The following is an 18,789-nucleotide window of genomic DNA, read 5'->3' on the forward strand; positions in this document are numbered from 1 at the left end:
ATCTTTGGACTTTCTGAATGCATTAACAAAGTAATGCCTATATGAATTTGGTTTTACATTAAAACTCCTTTTTGCAATTTTATGCTGTGATGTTGAAAGGAACATTTTTAAACGTTTTAAACGCTAATTTAAAGACCATCCTATAACTGAAACACTGCCTTTGATGTTTACATACATGTTTATTATTACACGTCCAATTCTTCTGGGACTCCTAAAGCTAACTGCGAGGTAAACTTTCCTGAGAACTTACAGAATATATGCACAAATATTCTATAATACAGTCTTCACACCAGCCCCCACAGAGGGAGGAAAATACTCTAAAGAATTGCAATTGTTTAAATTAATTCTGAGTTTTTCATGGGCTTTATGCAACATACTTTTTCTATTTATTTTATTTTTATGAAATCATACCACCATGTTCAATCAGGTCATATATCTACACATATACACTTGTACACATACACAAAATATAATATATACAGCATATAGGTAGGTAGGCAAGTAGGTAGACAGGTACAGCTAATTTTAAAATTTTGTGATAGAAGTGTTCTCTTTGGGTATTTTCCTTTTTTTTTTTTTTTCTAAGATTTAATAGATGTACTCTGCAAGTTGCAATTTTCTTTCCCAGCAGAACTGTAGGTTAACAGAGAGGGATTGCTTCTGGAGGTTCCTCACTGAGAGATTAAAACAAATTACAACACTAAGAATACATCTATTCAAATGCTTGGGTAATTTGCCAGATGATCAGAATATTTATGTGTGCCTGGGTGGCTCAGTGGTTTAAGCCGCTGCCTTCGGCTCAGGTCATGATCTCAGGGTCCTGGGATCGAGTCCCGCATCGGGCTCTCTGCTCAGCAGGGAGCCTGCTTCCCTCTCTCTATGCCTGCCTCTCCATCTACTTGTGATTTCTCTCTGTCAAATAAATAAATAAAATCTTTAGAAAAAAAAAAAACGAAAAAAAAAAAAAGAATATTTATGAAAATATGTTTTGGCTGTTCCATTACGATCGAGCCAGAATCTCACCATTTCTCACAACCTTGATTACTACAAAGGCATGGTCCCTATCTCCATCAACAGTTTCTGGGATTATTTCTATAGTCTTTTAACTGGTCTATATTTCTTTCTTTCTTTTAAAGATTTTATTTATTTATTTGACAGGCAGAGAGCAGGCACAAGCAGTGGGGAGAGGAGAAGAGAGAGGGAGAAGCAGGCTCTCCACTGAGTAAGGAGCCTGATGTGGGGCTCAGTCTCAGGACCCTGAGATCATGACCTGAAACAAAGGCAGAGGCTTAACCAACTGAGCCATTTAGGTACCCCTTAACTGGTCTATTTCTATCCTCACTCGCTAGTCATTATTCTCTTGAGAACACCACATTATCTCAGCTTCACAACAGTAAAGGTAATGTAGATCTAAAGTCCCCCCAGGCTTCCCCTACCATGATCTAATTCAAGTCCTGCGGGGCCTACAAGGCTGGCCACGATGGGCCCTTCCTCTGCATCTTTGACCCTATCTCTGACAAGGGCACCTGGGGCCCCTTTCCCTGGCTGCACTCCGCCCTCTGGCTTCCTTGCAGTGGCTGTCGGATCTTTGTGGAAGAGGTCTCACTCAGAACTACTACACAAGTCATTTCTTGCTTCCTTCAAGTCTTTGCTGAAATCTCACCCTGTCAACCTTTTTTTGACCACCCATTATACGAGCCACCACTCTCCTTACTATTTGCAACCCCGGACCCTGCTTTCCATTTCTCAAGCTTGACTCCATCCCTGAAGACAGTGCTTTTGGCTTGTCTTCCCCCAGCTAAGTGGAAGCTGCTTGAGTAGAGAGAGGGTAAGGGTCTGTTTTCTTTACTGCTTTATCTCCAGAAGCCAGAGTGGGGTCATGGACTGAGTGGCTTCCCCATCAATACCTGTTGAACGAAGGGGTGAATGTTAGTTATGGACACTGAACTTTATTTAGATGAGAAATTTTAGGCCAGCAAAATGGACAATTATTCATCCACTGCAGGAAGAGAAATGTATTTGGTATACGTGGAGACAGACCTTTCAGATGGCTTTTCTATATTATGTAAGTCAATTTTAATAACGTTATGTCATAATTTTACAAATCTCAATTTTAATCTAGTTAAGAAAGAAAATTGTCCAAAAATTTAATAAAATAAATGCAACAAAATAAATGACATGACTCTTTTTATGAATCTACCATTAGCTAAAAAGAGAAGAGGTCTATTCTTCTAGCTTTAATGAAGGTGTATAATAAGTGAATAGTTACAAAAATCATTACTAAATCGTTATTTTCTTTTTTAAAATCATTACTTTCGACGATTAAGCCATTTTGATATAATATAAAGACTACAGTTAGCACAGCACTCCCTTTTCAATTGTGTTTGAAAGTAAATAATAGTGGGACGCCTGGGTGGCTCAGTGGGTTAAGCCGCTGCCTTCAGCTCAGGTCTTGATCCCAGGATCTTGGGATCGAGTCCCACATGGGACTTGCTCGGCAGGGAGCCTGCTTCTCTCTCTGCCTCTGCCTGCCTCTCTGCCTGCTTGTGTGCTCTCTCTCTCTCTCTCCTTCTGCCTGACAAATAAATAAATGGAATATTTTTTAAAAAAATTATAGTGCTACTCATTCTCCTAGATTGACACTTAGACACCAATCATTTATTGGCAGGGATGGTAAATGTGTGTCAATAAAAATATAAATATAAAACATGTAAAATATAAAATATAGCTATAACAACAATAAATATACATACATACATAAATTTTTAAAAATATAGTAATATGCACTATTGACTATTCTGTACCTCATTATACTTTGTAAATTCACCCAATTTCATAATTACGTTTAATGAACTGTTGATGTAAAATATTTTCTGTTATTTTTCTTATTATTCAGATAATACATATTTGCTCCATTTAAATTAACATTTGTAAGTCATTTAAATGTAGTTCTTTTTTAGGGCACCTGGGTGGCTCAGGCATTAAACATCTGCCTTTGGCTTGGGTCCTAATCCCAGGGTCCTGGGATGGAGCCCCGCATCGGGTTCCCTGCTCAGCGGGAAGCCTGGTTCTCCCGTTCCCACTCCCCCTGCTTGTGTTCCCTCTCTCGCTGTGTCTCGCTCTGTCAAATAAATAAAGAAAATCTTTTTAAATAAATAAATAAAAATGTACTTATTTAAAAAAAATAAGTGATAAGACTCTTATTGACTTGTTACTGAATAGGAAAGAGAGAAACAGGCAAAGCAAGAACAAACAATAAAGAAGTAAAGTTAATGAGAATTTGACACATACTTTTTAAACCGTACTTTGAAAATGCAACATAAATGTATAATTTTGCTGAGTGAGATCATGTGGCTAAAGTAATTTCTAGAAAATATACAATTTATGTGCAATAGTGAAAATAAAAAGTGATAAATAATCTGTATGGAAATTGTGTTTCTTTTCAGTATTCTTTTTATTGCCATATGTATTATTTCTCTGTTGAAATTCAGAGTTCCTGAGCAAATATGGAAACAGAACCCTAATTAATGGGAATAGCTGCAAAAATATTTCTTGTAAGCTAAAATAATTACAATTATTAAATGTATATAATATATGGCAGTTTGGGGGAAATGGAACATACTTTGCAGGAGAGGGGAAAGCACTACTAAATTAAAGGAGTTTCGCTAGTTTGTCTGCAGCCGATTATTGAAAATTCCTATCATTTGCTTCACTGTTATGGGAAACAATCTACACATCCCACTCATAACTGTGATTTTTCTATTTCTCACATCTGCATATCCCTTCCTCATGCCAACCCAACAAAAGACAGACTAACCCCACTAATATTTCTAATTGTGTTCTCCTCTTCTGCAATTCTCTTTTGGAGCACTCTGTTTAATATTACTAGATGGTCTTTCACCCCAGTCTGCCTGTTCCTCCCTCCTTTTCTCCCTCTCTTTCACTCTCCATCTCTTTCCCTCTTTCTCTTCTTTATCCTCCTCTTCTCCCCGCCCCCTCCCTCTCTTATGAGTCCTTCGTAAAACCCCCTCAAGGCCAGCATTACCCTTGCTCACTTCCTCCGCTCCTCAGGAGTACAGGTTACTGACATACGGATTCTTCCACTAGGATAGAAACTCTCACCAACAACGTGTGAATTAGGTATTTATATTCTCAGAAAAGTCATGAAAGGGGCCAGAGCAAGCTTGGTGGGGTTAGAGTTTCCTTCTAGGTCTTATTTTTAAGTTAATCTTTTTGTTTAAGTTTGTAACAATAAAAAATTAAATTACAATTAAATTCTGAAAAGCATTTTTATTTATTTATTTTTTAAGATTTTATTTATTTACTTGAGAGAGAATGAGAGAGAGCGCATGAGAAGGGAGAGGGTCAGAGGGAGAAGCAGACTCTCTGCCAAGCAGGAAGCCCGATGTGGGACTCTATCCCGGGACTCCAGGATCATGACCTGAGCTGAAGGCAGTCGCTTAACCAACTGACCACCCAGGAGCCCTGAAAAGCATCTTTAAACAATTTAATCATATTAATAGGCTTGTTTCAACAACAACAAAAATATATATCTGTTGAATGGCAGAATACAAATGCCTGAAGAAGTGAATGCTTAAGTCACCTGGTCTTTTTTAATTTAAAAATACTACTAACTGGAGAAAAAATTTCTGTCATTTACAACTTTTAGTCATTTTGTTCTTTCATTAACAGTGGGTACTCAACTGTCCAAAAACTTATCTATTACCTTTTTCAATTTGATGACTCCTTCTTGCGTATCCTCATCTGTGACGATGTCAAACAAATTTCCCCCATCTCCTGGAACGATATTGTATTCGATTTCTGCATTTTGTCCAAAATCAGGATCCACAGCTCTTATTCTTCCAATGGCCGAGCCAATAGGAGAAGACTCTGGAACTTTCAGATGGAAGATACCTGGCAAGAAATGTATAATTCATGTTGACAGTGGAGTTAGTAACGTATATAGAAAGATTACTAGGATAGAAAAATCTACTATATAAAAAGTAAATCAAGTTTAGAACATAATAGTGCAAAATCGAAAGCGAGTTTGCTGTCAAGTTAAGAATTACGATTAGGAGTAATAACTTCACTTTTCACTTCAGTAGGTCCTGCTCTAGAATTTTAATTGGGAATTATAAATAGTAAAGTGTGTGAAATTTATATTATTGTGAAGAAGTATTTTACATACTAACAGCCTCAAAGTGAACCTACTATCAAATGGAAGGGCAGAAAAATTCATGTAATTAATTTGTACCAATACCACAGAATCCAGGATATAAAACAGAGATAAAATTAAGAGAGATAAATGATTGATAGATATTTCTAGAAAGTTAAGATTATATTTCCTAATATAGAGAGATATTATATATTTTCTTATATATATTCCATACACACATAGCATTTACCCAGTAAGTATAAATCATTAAGCCGAAAACAGCCTGTGAAAGGATTATGTGTTTGGTAAACCAAAATTTTAATTCATAATGAATTTAAGTATTGACTAATATTCAACTTAACGTTTAGTGTTGTGTAGATTTTTACTGGGTATTCTAAAAAGGTCTAAAATCTAAACTCAGGATATAAAGTTCTATTTGCCCCTGATTTTTTTTATTTTTATTTTTATTTTTTTTCCTTTTTCACCACCAGGTGGAGCACATATATTACTATGAATTTGATACTGAGCCAGAAAAACTCGGAAAAATTCCTATCTATTTAAAATATACTAGAATCAGGAAAAATTTGTAATACCTCTTAAAAATAAAAATATATACATCACTTAAAAGAGTTTTAGAAATTTCATATGGCATAACATGAAGAAAAAGATATAAGCTATTTTACTGACCTGTCATCAAAATATGTATTAAAGGATTAAGAGACTGTTTGTTTAAATAAAAATAAGGAAAGGAAGAGTATGGGAGGAAGTAAAAATGTAAATGCAAAACTAATCTCAAAAATACAAAATTTAAATTTTGATGTCTGCTTTCCCATTTTAATTTCTATTAATGTATTTTGGGTTGTCCTTTCCCATGGTTAAATTGGCCAGGGTAATTAATTTGTTTAGAACTTCTAGTTACATCAATAGAAATTAAATTAGGAAGGCCTTTAATGTGTTTCTTGAATGGCAAAGTTCATTCATCAAACTTCCTTTCAATATTTCAGCTATTGGCCCCAAGAAATATGAGGAAAAATAATCAATCACACCTTATAGCGATCTTGCCAAATACTTTCCTAAGATGTGGTATAATATATATACACAATGGAATACTATGCAGCCATCAAAAGAAATGAAATCTTGCCATTTGCAACAACATGGTTGGAACTAGAGCGTATCATGCTTAGCGAAATAAGTCAAGCAGAGAAAGACAACTATCATATGATCTCCCTGATATGAGGAAGTGGTGATGCAACATGGGGGCTTAAGTGGGTAGAAGAAGAATTATTCCCAATTATTTTATAAGTCTTGTAGTTCTTTCACGGTTTCAAAATGTGGTCTTTTCATTAGCCCTGGTAGCTGTTAAAACTTGTCATATACAGCTCATGTCCCCCCTATAAAAAAAGATATCTACCACTTGCTCCTGTAATGTTAAAATCAGACTTTTTTACAGTCAGTGGACATTACCTCATTGAAACATCTACATAATCTGAAAGGAGTTAAATATTTACCTAAATTTGTTTGATTCCATGTAAAAGAGAAAGTACATTTTTACAGTGGTCCAAAAATAGTTGTTCAATTAATCTGATAATTAACAGTATGCCTGCCTTCAAAGATAAATACGTCAAACCTTTCTAAAAGAACAAATTTAAAAGTTATAGAAATAAATAAATAAATAAATAAATAAACCAGAACACAGGCAAATAATAATATTCTAAGTGGTAATAATAGAGTGTTACATAAATATTACAAAGGAATTTTAGTTAAAGATGTCATATTAACTGATCAAGTTAGCAACTTTTCATAGGTTAGGATTATGTTTCATTAGATTTTGTTCCCTAAACACTTCACACAGTGGCTGTCATAGAGAGATGCTCAAAGTTTGCAGGATTTACAGTAGAGTTTGGACTTGAGGCAACCAGAGCAAAGAGGAAGACTAAAATCATAGGTTACATTGTGTACACATAGTCTACAAGAAACGTAAAGAGATATCCAAGGGGAATTTGAGTTCAAATAGCCATGACTATATAAACAGAACCTAAAGTGACTTTTACGCCTACTTTCTAGAGAGCATGTTTCACAAAAGCCATATTAAATCCTGATCTGATTGAAGAACTTCTGAATACTAGCAAATATGATGGAACCTGAATTCTTTTTTAAAAAATATTTTATTATTTATTTGACAAAGAGCCAGAGAGAGAGAGAAAGCACAAGCAGGAAGAGTAGCAGAGGGAGTGGGAGAAGCAGGCTCCCCCTTGAGCAGGGAGCCCGATGCCTGGTTGGATCCCAGGACCCCAGGATCGAGACCTGAGCTGAAGACAGACTTTAACCAACAGAGCCACCCAGGTGACCCAGTGATGCCTGAATTCTTGTGTAACATGATGAGAAATTACGCAGTAGTTATTTAAGGCTGTACTAAACTTCTCAAACATATGTTATTTTTCCTTTCCTTTTTTTCTTCCCTTCTTAATGCCTATTAAGCAGAAATATCATTCATCAGAAACATATTCACAACCTTTTCCTCTTGTCCTATGATTGCGATAAAGAACCTGAAGAAATACCAAAAGCCTTGAATCTATACTAGAATTAGTCATATTCCAATGTCATAGGACATCAATAAGTATTAAGAAAGACCTTCAATTTGTTTTCCTGATAAAATAGAGTAATAGGGAGCTATGTTGAATAATGTACTGTACATCTTTCTCTAACAGGATATTGAATTAGGAAACTTAAGATGGAAAAATTATCAAAGACAGAGTTGGCAGACAGAGATTTGAGAGAGAAGGGCAGCTGCCATATGTAGTGGATTTCAAATTTCAGATATTCCCCGCAGTGCAAGGTGGTGATGGTGGTGTGGACTGAGGTAGAGAGCATTGGATGGCATCTCAGGAAAGCATGGCCATCCAGCGGAAATGACGTGTAATATTTCTGCTTATTGGAGCACATTCAGATTACTTATTCGCTTTGCAAGTTAGCTTTTCATTTGAACAATTAAAAGCCAAATTAAAAGGGGCACCTGGGTGGCTCAGTGGGTTAAGCCTCTGCCTTCGGCTCAGGTCATGATCTCAGGGTCCGGGGATCGAGCCCCGCATCAGGCTCTGTGCTCAGTGGGAAGCCTGCTTCCCCCTCTTTCTCTGCCTACTCGTGATCTCTCTCTGTCAAATAAATAAATAAATTTTTTAAAATGCCAAATTAAAAGAATTAAAAATCAGGGGAAATAATGTAGTCTGGCAGCATCATTAAGAGATTATAGTTAGTAAAAGTTAAAAAAAAAAAAAAAAAAAAAAAAAAAAGATGAGCCAGAATTGAGACCCTCCAATGTGAGAAGTTTTTTTTAAGTCTGAAAGGTAATCTGAAGGACACCAGATAATGCAGACTATAAACGAGAGTTCCCCTTTTCAGGACAACATGCTGAAATATGAGTTTTGTGTTTTATAAAACAACATTTTATGAAGCCAATAACAATAAATGTGAAGATAGCAATTCCTTGTAGTGCTGTGTCAATATGAGTTAAATAACAGTTTCCGAAAAAGTGGTCAGCATAGAGTATGCCCATGAATTTAATAATTATCTAATGGCATTGGAAAACTTGGGATAAATGGAAATAGTAGCATTCTTCAAAATGATTGACTCACAAGCCTCCACTAACGTGCCCTACCAAAATTAAGATACAGTAGAAGGGAAACAGTGATTCACCACTTACATCTTTGTGGATTGAGATTTTAGTGCACATAAAACACAAATATACAGAGCACTGAATTTTCTGTTCTTTATATCACCGACGCAGATTAGAGAGGTGAAAGACACATTCATTAAGACAAGCATTTCTAAAGAAAATATGGTAGTTAGTAATAAAGTTTAGAGACTATGGAACAAGTCAGAGAAACGATGCATTAGTCATGTCATTTTTTTAGGTTCTGTCGGTTTATTTCCAGTGACTTGACATTTTATCATTTCTAGAAACTCGACAGCAATAAAGCTGGGGTCATTCAGATTAATTCAAAACTGAAGTAATCTTCAGCTGTGCCAAAGTTGGATTGCTTTTGATGTACTATGTAATTACAGTCCGATCATCTTCTGCGTGTCCTACTTTGACGCATATGAAACATCTTAATGGCACTACCTGTACAACGCAGATTAAGAAATAAAACAGGTGACAAGAAATTGTTCAGAGTCAATAAGAATATATACTTACATGCTCATCAAATATACTTGCTGTGTTTAAAAGAAAAAAAAAATGTTCCCATGGAAAAGGAGAAAATGACATGCAGTGAATTCAGATGGAATTATAGAGATCCAATTCTAAAACTTCTTACAGATAAGGCTCCCTATTAATTCCAGAGATAAAACTATCTATTACTCAGTTATTGCCTAAATGGATCTCCCCTCAGGAAGTATGTTGTTGATTATTCTTTGGTTATTAAGACACACACTGGCTTTGTGTGTGTGCTGGTGGCATTCACTGATACCTAAGGAAAAGGATATACAATGTTCTCCTTCCCTTTTTTCTTTAAAAAATTTCCAAGTACTGAAGAAAATACCAAAATGTCACTTACATAATAATGTAATTATGTCACTTACATAATAATTTATGAAAAAGAGATATATTTACTTAACAAAACATGAATTAATATGTTAAAATCTCCTCAGAAATAAAAGTTAAAGGACCCCAAAAGTATATTAAGTGAATGAATTATATAATACCATAACAACATTCAGTAATAAGAATAGCAAGTGAAAAGAAAATGGAATGATCCATTACAAATTATCTTTTGAAATATACTCTATGTTTATTACAATAACTGAAGATAGTCAAAACAATATATAAAAAGTCAACGTTCAATTTCACAGAGAACTTACTATACTATATATGAAAAGTAATGAATTTGTATATTCATATACAAATACAGTATATATAATTGTATATATATTTGTATATATATGTATATTTTAAAATAGTAGAAAAACAAAAATATTGGAAAGTTTAAGTGGAAATTATTTTAAGTTGATTAAGAACAATAAACATTTTTAGGAACATGAAAACATATTATCTGAGAGCACATAAACAGATAATTCTTTGAAGTGTTACATTTATGTTTAAACTTCAGAAAATAAGGTATATTAACATTAAACTTTTGATTCAGTGACTCAATTCATTTAATTGTTCAAATAGTGATCCCACAGGTATGTGTTTGTGATTTACTATCTAATCACAAAACAGTGAAATATTTCTTTATCAATATTTTATTGCTTCAGTTTCTTAAACAAATAATAGCGCACAAAATGATTTCACCTTGTCTAAAGAAAATAAAAAAGGAAATGGAAACAAACAACATTTCTGTATGAATAAAAAGGAGCGTTATATATATTATTAGCCTGTTATAGCCTCTTACTAGCTCTGTGAGTTGAGGCAAAATATTTAATTTTTTTTCTTGATCTGTAAAATTGGAATGATGATGATGTCACTTACATAATAATTTATGAAATTCCTAAGTGGTATCTATTATACAGTTACTTTTCAATTCTATAGATAATCTCCATATCTGTATTATACTATTTTCCTGTAGGACTGGCAGTAATCAACAGGAAACTGCCTACAGAGGTATGGAAATAAAAGGAAGGGAGTTGTTAAAGAAGGTCTGAAAAGCCATTTTCATTCTAGCTGAAACATTTTTCCCATATCTTGAAAATTGAAGGATTCAAGAATAAAAATATCTTGGTGATTGAAGAACATTTTAAATGCCCTCTATTTCCTCAAAAGCCTGAAGCTGTGACTATTTTCAATATGTCCAAATTAAAGTAATAGAAATATAGTCCACAAGGAAAAACCATCCTGGTAACAAAGTTGGATTCAAACTAGATTTTAGTCAAGCATACTAAGCACACAGTGAATGGAATCTCTTGGTAATGACAGAGACATCCAGTCCTGCTCATTCTTAGGATGGGTTTTGGATGAACAAATTTCTAGAAGTGTCTAGTATTTGGAAGCAAGAGCTTTACTGTATTGGCCAAATTAATGCATCTTTTTATAAAGGTTACAATTGCCTGCCCTAGACTTTACTTAACCATATCCATGAAAATGAGAGCCATATACACAATATCCAATATATTGATGGATTTATAAATTCTATAAAATTTTATATTTTCTATATAAATATAGCAGTATTTTTTTTTCTTGCTTAGAGATATGAGAAATTGATTCCTCTAAACTGTCTAGTTTTGAGCAGCCATACACAACACAAAAATTTAGGGCTAGATACTAAATTTGAACTATCCTTTTTAAATTCCCTTTGGGTAGGAGATTCGTTGGTAAGCCTTCCAATAACTCAGATTATTGATATATGATTCACTGCAATTTTTAGTAGTTTGCTCCATGGAATGATAAAGAAAAAACAAAATACAAAACAAACTATATTTATTCCAATGTCATTTATTACCTAGTGAAGGAGGTAGGTATTAATTAAACAATAACACCAATGAAATAGAATCACCAAGTCACATGAGGAAAGTTAACCTAATTCTATGTACTTTCTATGATACTTAAGCTAAGAATCGGAGTTGAGTTAACTAGATGATGTTTGGGTGTGTGAGGTCAGCTGGTAGAAAACATTCCAAATAGTAGAAACTACATGAGAAAGCCAAAAATTATCATAATCTTCTACCTTACTATTTTGTTTGTTCAATTTATATAACATAAATTTATGAATTTATAAATTTATGTTAAAATAAATTTATGTTAAATAAATTATGTAACATAAATATGCATTTGTATAGAGATAGTAGACATCAATTTTAATATGAAACACAAATAACTTTAACATTACTTAATACCACTATATTAATCTCTCCACATCCAGTCATTCATTATCATTTTAACATTGCTTTTTTTTTTTTTTCTCATTTCAATATCATATTAACCTATGGCCTAGATATCTTACTCATGTTATCACTGCTGGCTGGTAAAACTCAAACCCTGATAATGATAATTACTCTTTTTCTCAAGAAGTGCAACTGACTGAGAAAAACCAAAGAGAAGCAGCTGGATACCTCTATAAATTTTGATTACTAATCTCAAACGCACTTGCAAGATTGGCTGTAAATTGGATACAGATTTGCAAAGGTAACTTATTATTATTTGCTATGACCTCTGTTTTAAACTAATTTATTTTCCACCAATCTCTGCTTTACCTTTTTTCTACAGATCTTCCTCACCTTACAATGAGGTTATGTCTCAATAAACCCATCATTAAGTTGAAAATATTGTAACTTGAAAATGCATATAATAAGCCTAACCTACTAAACATTGTAGTTTAGTCTCGCCTAACTCAAACATGCTCAGAACACTTATATTAGACTACATTTGGGCCACATCATCTAATAGAACACCTATTTCATAATAAAGTGTTGACCCTCTCATGTAATTCACTGAACACTGTTTTGAAGGTGAAAAACTGAATGGTTGAAAATGTATCAGTTACTTATCCTCATGATGGCAAGGCTGACTGGGAGCTGTGGCTCACTGCCTTTACTCAGCTTCACGAGAGAATATCATACCACATATAGCTTGTCTGGGAAAAGAATAAATTTCAAAATTCAAAGTACAGTTTCTACTAAATACGCATTACTCTTACCACTGTAAAATAAGTTCAACCATCGTAAGTTGATAGACCATCTCAGTTGGTAACTTTGTCTCCTATGTCACAGAAAAAAAAATAAACTCATATCACATAAGAGATAGCTCAGCTCCTCTATCAATTGGGGTTGGATAGACTTGGGGAAAATTTCTTTTTTCAATGCTCAGAGAGTAAAATTAATGAAGACATAGAGAAAAGAGCATTGTGGCTCTAGAATTAAAATCCCTTCTGCTTCTGCACCCAAGATATTACTTCCTTCAAAATCCTCTCAGATCTACTCTGTAATGATTTCGATGCCCGTCTTACACATTTTGTGTGACTGTGTGCATAAGTCTATCATTTATTTTATTTCAAGTAGTATAATTGTCCATTAACTTAATCTCTCCATTATACACAGAGCTGCTTGAGGGAAGACATTAAATTTTTAAATCTTTTTTGTACAGGCAAAAAAAAAAAAAGAAATACAGCCTTTTTTGCATATACACTTCAATAAAATTAGCAATCAATGAAATATTATGCATTGAATGCTATAATTTATTGTGTCTGATATCTGTTAATAAACTAGATTTCTTATGCATAAAATGTATCATGTCCATAGTTATTGCTTATATTCTGTTTAACTCTCATAAAGAAATACTGAATTTCAGTTTCCTGCCTAAGTAAATGCTAAGACCGATAATAAGGCAAACATGAAATAGAGAAATTTATCCCATGTGAAATATATGTTGAATTTAGGATGTTTCATATTGAGGATTAAAAATGATCACCACAGTCAGAAATCTGTGTATTAAAGGGCTGAGGTAGTTGTATTTAAGTTTCTCCTTATATCTTTATTCATTCTCTTCCTGAATTTTCTTATATTCAAAATTTAAATATTTCTTTTTGAATCTTACTAATTTTATCCATACTACAGACCTCATTAATTACATCTATGTTTCTCTGAGGAGTACCTGGGCAGCTCAGTCCTTTAAGCATCTGTCTTAGGTTCAAGTCATGATCCCAGGGTCCTGGGATCAAACCCTGCCTTGGGCTCCCTGCTGAGTGGGGAGTCTGCTTCTCTGTCTTCCTCCCCCTCTGTGTGCGTAGGCTCTCTCACTAATAAATAAATCTTTCTATTATTTCACCTGGATCCCAGGATGAAAGAAAGATATTAGTGACAAAAACCTGTGAGATCTGCCTACAGTCTGCAGTTTCATTAATATCAGTGGACCTCTGTTCAGCTCATGTTTTTATAAAATACTGTCATTATGCAAGGTGTTAGCATTAGAATAATCTGAGACAAAAGGATATGAGTGATTTTTGTACTACATTTGCATCTGTTTCTGTACATATTCAGTTGTTAGAGTTTTAACACAAAAGTACATAAAAATAAAAGAATAAAAATATAAATTTAAAAAAAAAATGTTTCTCAGGGCACCTGGTGGCTCAGTGGGTTAAACCTCTGCCTTTGGCTCAAGTCATGATCTCAGGGTCCTGGGATCAAGCCCCACATCGGGCTCTCTGCTCAGCGGGGAGCCGCTTCCCCCTCTCTGTCTCTGTCTGCCTCTCTGCCTACTTGTGTCTCTCTCTCTGTCAAATAAATAAATAAAATCTTTTAAAAAAATGTTTCTCACTCCTCTCCCTTCTGTAACCCCCAGTTTGTTTCCCAGAGGGGGATGGGGAAGGGCATAACCGGGTGATGGGCATTAAGGAGGGCACGTGTTGTGATGAGCCCTGGGTGTTAAATGCAACTAATGAGTCATTGAACACTACATCAAAAACTAATGCTGTACTATATGTTGGCTAATAATTTAAAAAACTGTTTCTCTGACTCTGACTTTGATTCTCCCTATATTTCAACTGTTTCCTGTTCATCCCCACTAAATTTCAGCATATTAACAGAGAAACTATTTTCCTACTTAAATCATGTCTTCACATGCTCTTTGTCTTATTTATCTTCTGACTCCAATAGGGCACAAAGGCTTTTCCATTACTGCTCCTGAAACTTCTCTCAGTTCTGCCTCTACTTTTCTCTTCCAAACAACAGCCAGGGGTTTGCTCCATATCTAGTCTCTACTTCAGTCTTCACCAGGTTATTGAAGTCATTTTTCCAACACGTTGACCTCTGCTCTTGCCCCTCAACGGACAAGCACACACATACGCACGCATGTACATGCTCGCATGTGAGCTGTGCTGTCTCAAATTCCTCTCCTTCCAATCTGTTAAATTCCTAGGCTACATTTCTTCTCAAATGCTATGTTTTTCATAAATATTTTCCCAATAATTCCATTTAGGTATATTTACCATATTCTAATCATGTCAATAGTTAGTGATCATGTTCTTATTTGGGGTTTCATTGTGGTTTTATTTATACATTGGGGTATTTGTATTATAGAGTGCCTTGATGGCTGAAAAAAGAAAAGGTAACTCATTCAATTCTTATCTCTTAAAAATCAAGAACAAATGTGTGTGTGTGTGTGTTGGTGTGTATGTGTGTACTTATATATATGATTATATAAAAGTTGGCTATTTTTTCAGTTATTTTGGCTATTAAAGTAATTTTCATAGACTGTAAAAATAACAAACTTAAGCTTTTTTTTAAAAAGCTGGGGAAATGATATTAATAATCAGAGTGTATATACTATTTACTCTGGGCAAAGAGTTTTAAGGTAGAATTATCATTATAATGCATATACATCATGAATACCTTTACTATAAAATCATTTTGGAACAAGTCAGTGGATATCAGGCTAGATAAGAATCAATCTCTAGTCTTCCTAATATTTTAATAGAATAAGACTAAGACTTCACATGAAAAATAATTTCTTTTTTACTTGTCCATAAAAGAGAGTTTTAATAATTTGTTTATTAAGTAACTAGAGACTTCACATATTAGTTTAATACTACAACTGGGTTTTATCCAAGCTAGAGTAAAATGAAATCAGAATATCATATTTAAATCAAAATAGTTGGGGTGCCTGTGTGGCTCAGTAGGGTAAGCCTCTGCCTTTGGCTCAGTTCATGATCTCAGGGTCCTAGGATTGAGCCCCGCATCGGGCTCTCTGTTCAGCAGGGAGCCTGCTTCTCCCTCTCTCTCTGCCTGTCTCTTCTGCCTACTTGTGATCTCTCTCTGTCAAATAGATAAATAAATTTTTAGATAAATAAATTTTTAGAAAAAATTAAAAAAAAATCAAAATAGTCATTGCAAATGTCCATGGGTAAAGATAATACTATTTTGGTGATAGAATTATTTTATATTCACTTCCTAAATATTTGTATGGAGTTAGAAATTTTTAAATTGATTTTTTTCGTGTGTATAAAAGGTATACAGTAGTCCTAAGATTTTTTTTTTTTTCTGGTGGTAAATTCAACTAAAAATGTAAATGTGAGTTATTTCTTGAACTATTTCTCTCTTCAATCCAAGTCTGATGGTACATTAATTGGAAATTCTGATAAAGGGGAAGCAAAAGACAGAAAGAAATGATATAAAAGGAGCCTGAGACATAAACTAGTTAGAGAGAGAGAGATACAAAGGAGAAATTGGGATAAGGTTGAAAAGAGGGAGGAAAGAAAAGGCGGGAGAAAGGAGAGGAGAAAAAAAAAATACTGTTAGATACTTCAATTGTATTGTTTTACTTAATCCTCCCAGAAGTGCTGTATATTACTGTTAAGATGTCTACTTCATTTACTAGCCAAACAGATCCTCTTCTGAGAGTAAAAGAAACCACTACTTGTCATTAATTTGGGACCACAAGAGAAAACTGGAACTGTCTCAAGCAAACCAGGATCTGTGGTCCCCCTATTGATTATCTTAATTTGATGTTGTAAAAACACGAGACAGTGAGCGTTTATTTAGCTTGTTCGGGTCCCAGTGAGTTAATGGTAAAGCTGAGCTCTCCATCATCCGTACCTTTCCCAAAGCCTAAGATCTCTGTGCTCTATAAATCTTACAAACACAAAAACACTCACCGTCTTGGAGAGAATGTCTTTTCAGTTTGAATAGTGAAGCAGACGGAGTGCCCCACGTACACATTCAGAGCTCCCATTCTCACTTAAGATTTTGGTGTAGGAAGCAGTCATCTATATTTTCATAAATGTGTGTATTTATTTTATTTTTTAAACAGAGAGGTTTAATGCAGAGAATTTTTTAAAATCTTTATTTGTTTATTTATTTGAAAGAGAGAAAGAGAGATCACAAGTAGGCAGAGAGACAGGCAGAGAGAGAGGGGGAAGCAGGCTCCCCGCTGAGCATCGATCCTGTTTCGGGGCTCGATCCCAGGACCCTGAGATCATGACCTGAGCCAAAGGGAGAGGCTTAACCCACTGAGCCACCCAGGTGCTCCTAAACGTGCATGTTTAAAAATCACAGCTCTCATATGTTCCTGGATCATGTTCCACTCCATCACACATGCACCTACAAAGTTCCTGGCTTCAGCTCTTACAATCTCATTTTCTTTCACTTTCCTTTTCTAAATGTGCATAGATAAATAACTTCTCTTCGTAAGGAATAAAGAAGTTAATGTGCAGTTTAAATGCGGCTTCTGTATGGCACATGTGCAATCACTCTTAGCTGCTGCCTCACTAAAACCATGGCTACATTCTGTAAAGAGTCGTGCAGTGGTACCACCTGGAAAATAATGGAACCTGATAATGCAGTTCTAGTGGGAAAATGCAGAAAAGCAAACTGAGGACTCGCTAACTGAAGATTTAATGAGCAAGAGGTATATGTATGCATTGTAGCCAGAGACCGAGAGGTTTATAATTATTTAAATCTGATAAATTCCATTGCTGGTATCTACTTACTTGCTCTGACTGACAGGAAATTTTCACAAAAGAATTTTTTTTGCCTATTTTTTGCGGGAAGGCTGAGAGGTAGAGGTGGGAAAACTTTCTTATTACCTTGCTTGTCTGTTTAGGAACCTATGAGTTTTATTACGTCCAAGGTAAAGTCTCACATTTGAACTGTGGATTATATGATGCTGAAACATTCAAGCCACCTCTCCAGGATTCTAATTGTAAAAAAAGGACTCCGGTGAGTTGGAATGTGCACAGATTAATATTAAGAAATATTTTCAGTATTTATAGGAACCATGGTCTTTAGATATTGTTATTATTGTTAATGACATTGGTAAGATTAAGCACAATATCTTTAATATTATTTCAGTTTTAGACTTTATTGAATATGATTCACGAAATAATTGAAAACTAAAAGTTAGATTTCTTAAAGACCTGTAGATGTTGTAGCTCGTAAGCTCAGTACTTTTGCAAATCAGGCAATGGGGCCATAGAGCAACCAGCCCACAATCTCGTGCCCTTTGCCACATGGGGAAAAGGACCAAGTAGGTCATCAAAAGCTTTCAGCATCACTTAAAGAAAGAGTCATGCTTTCATTAACAAAGCATAATGTGGTATTAATGTGACAATAATAGCAATGAGAAATGATTTCAAAATTGTGGTAATGGTTTTTATTTGCTTACATCTGCCGACGTGGATTATAATGAATCTACTCTCTTCTTTTTGGAGAATCTGGAGCTCACATTCACTGAGCTTGTATACAAATTAGATTCAACTCCGTGTCTGCCTCAAAGCCTCAGTCTCTGACTTCTGTAAGCTCTTTGGAAGACTTCTAAGCAAGACACATAACTTTATGATTGTTTGATTGTAAAGGAACAAAAAAAAAATAACCATTTCAAAATGGTTAAAATGAATAAATGTTAATATTCAGATTTCACTCAAATATATCTGTAGGAATGGAATTTTGCATGGACCAAAACAACTCTCATGAGATATGAAATAATTAACTCATTAGCTCTATTTAATGAATAATGAAATGCCTTCTCAACATCGCTGCTTCATCACAGTAAACCAGTGATTTTCAAATTATGCTTTGCAGACTACCTACCTCAGAATCAACCAGATTACTTATTTGAAATTCAGATTTCTGAGTCCAAGCTGTGCCACTAGAAACAGAGCTGCTATCACTGGGGCGTAAGATCCCAAAGGATTCTGTGGGCAAATGTGATG

General features: G+C 34.6%; 1 protein-coding gene across 1 annotated transcript in view; it reads right to left on the reverse strand.

Annotated features, from left to right (window-relative positions):
• The window catches only part of CDH12 (cadherin 12), a 253,650-nt gene that overhangs the window by 50,063 nt on the left and 184,798 nt on the right, over positions 1–18,789 (reverse strand). The window contains exon 5 of the mRNA XM_004778670.3: positions 4,727–4,914. Coding sequence (XP_004778727.1) covers positions 4,727–4,914 — 188 coding nt within the window. The remainder of the gene's footprint in view (positions 1–4,726; positions 4,915–18,789) is intronic.

Source organism: Mustela putorius, unplaced genomic scaffold (genome assembly GCF_011764305.1).
Source record: "Mustela putorius furo isolate JIRA1106 unplaced genomic scaffold, ASM1176430v1.1 tig00000589_pilon_pilon_pilon, whole genome shotgun sequence".
Classification (NCBI taxonomy): Eukaryota; Metazoa; Chordata; class Mammalia; order Carnivora; family Mustelidae; genus Mustela; species Mustela putorius.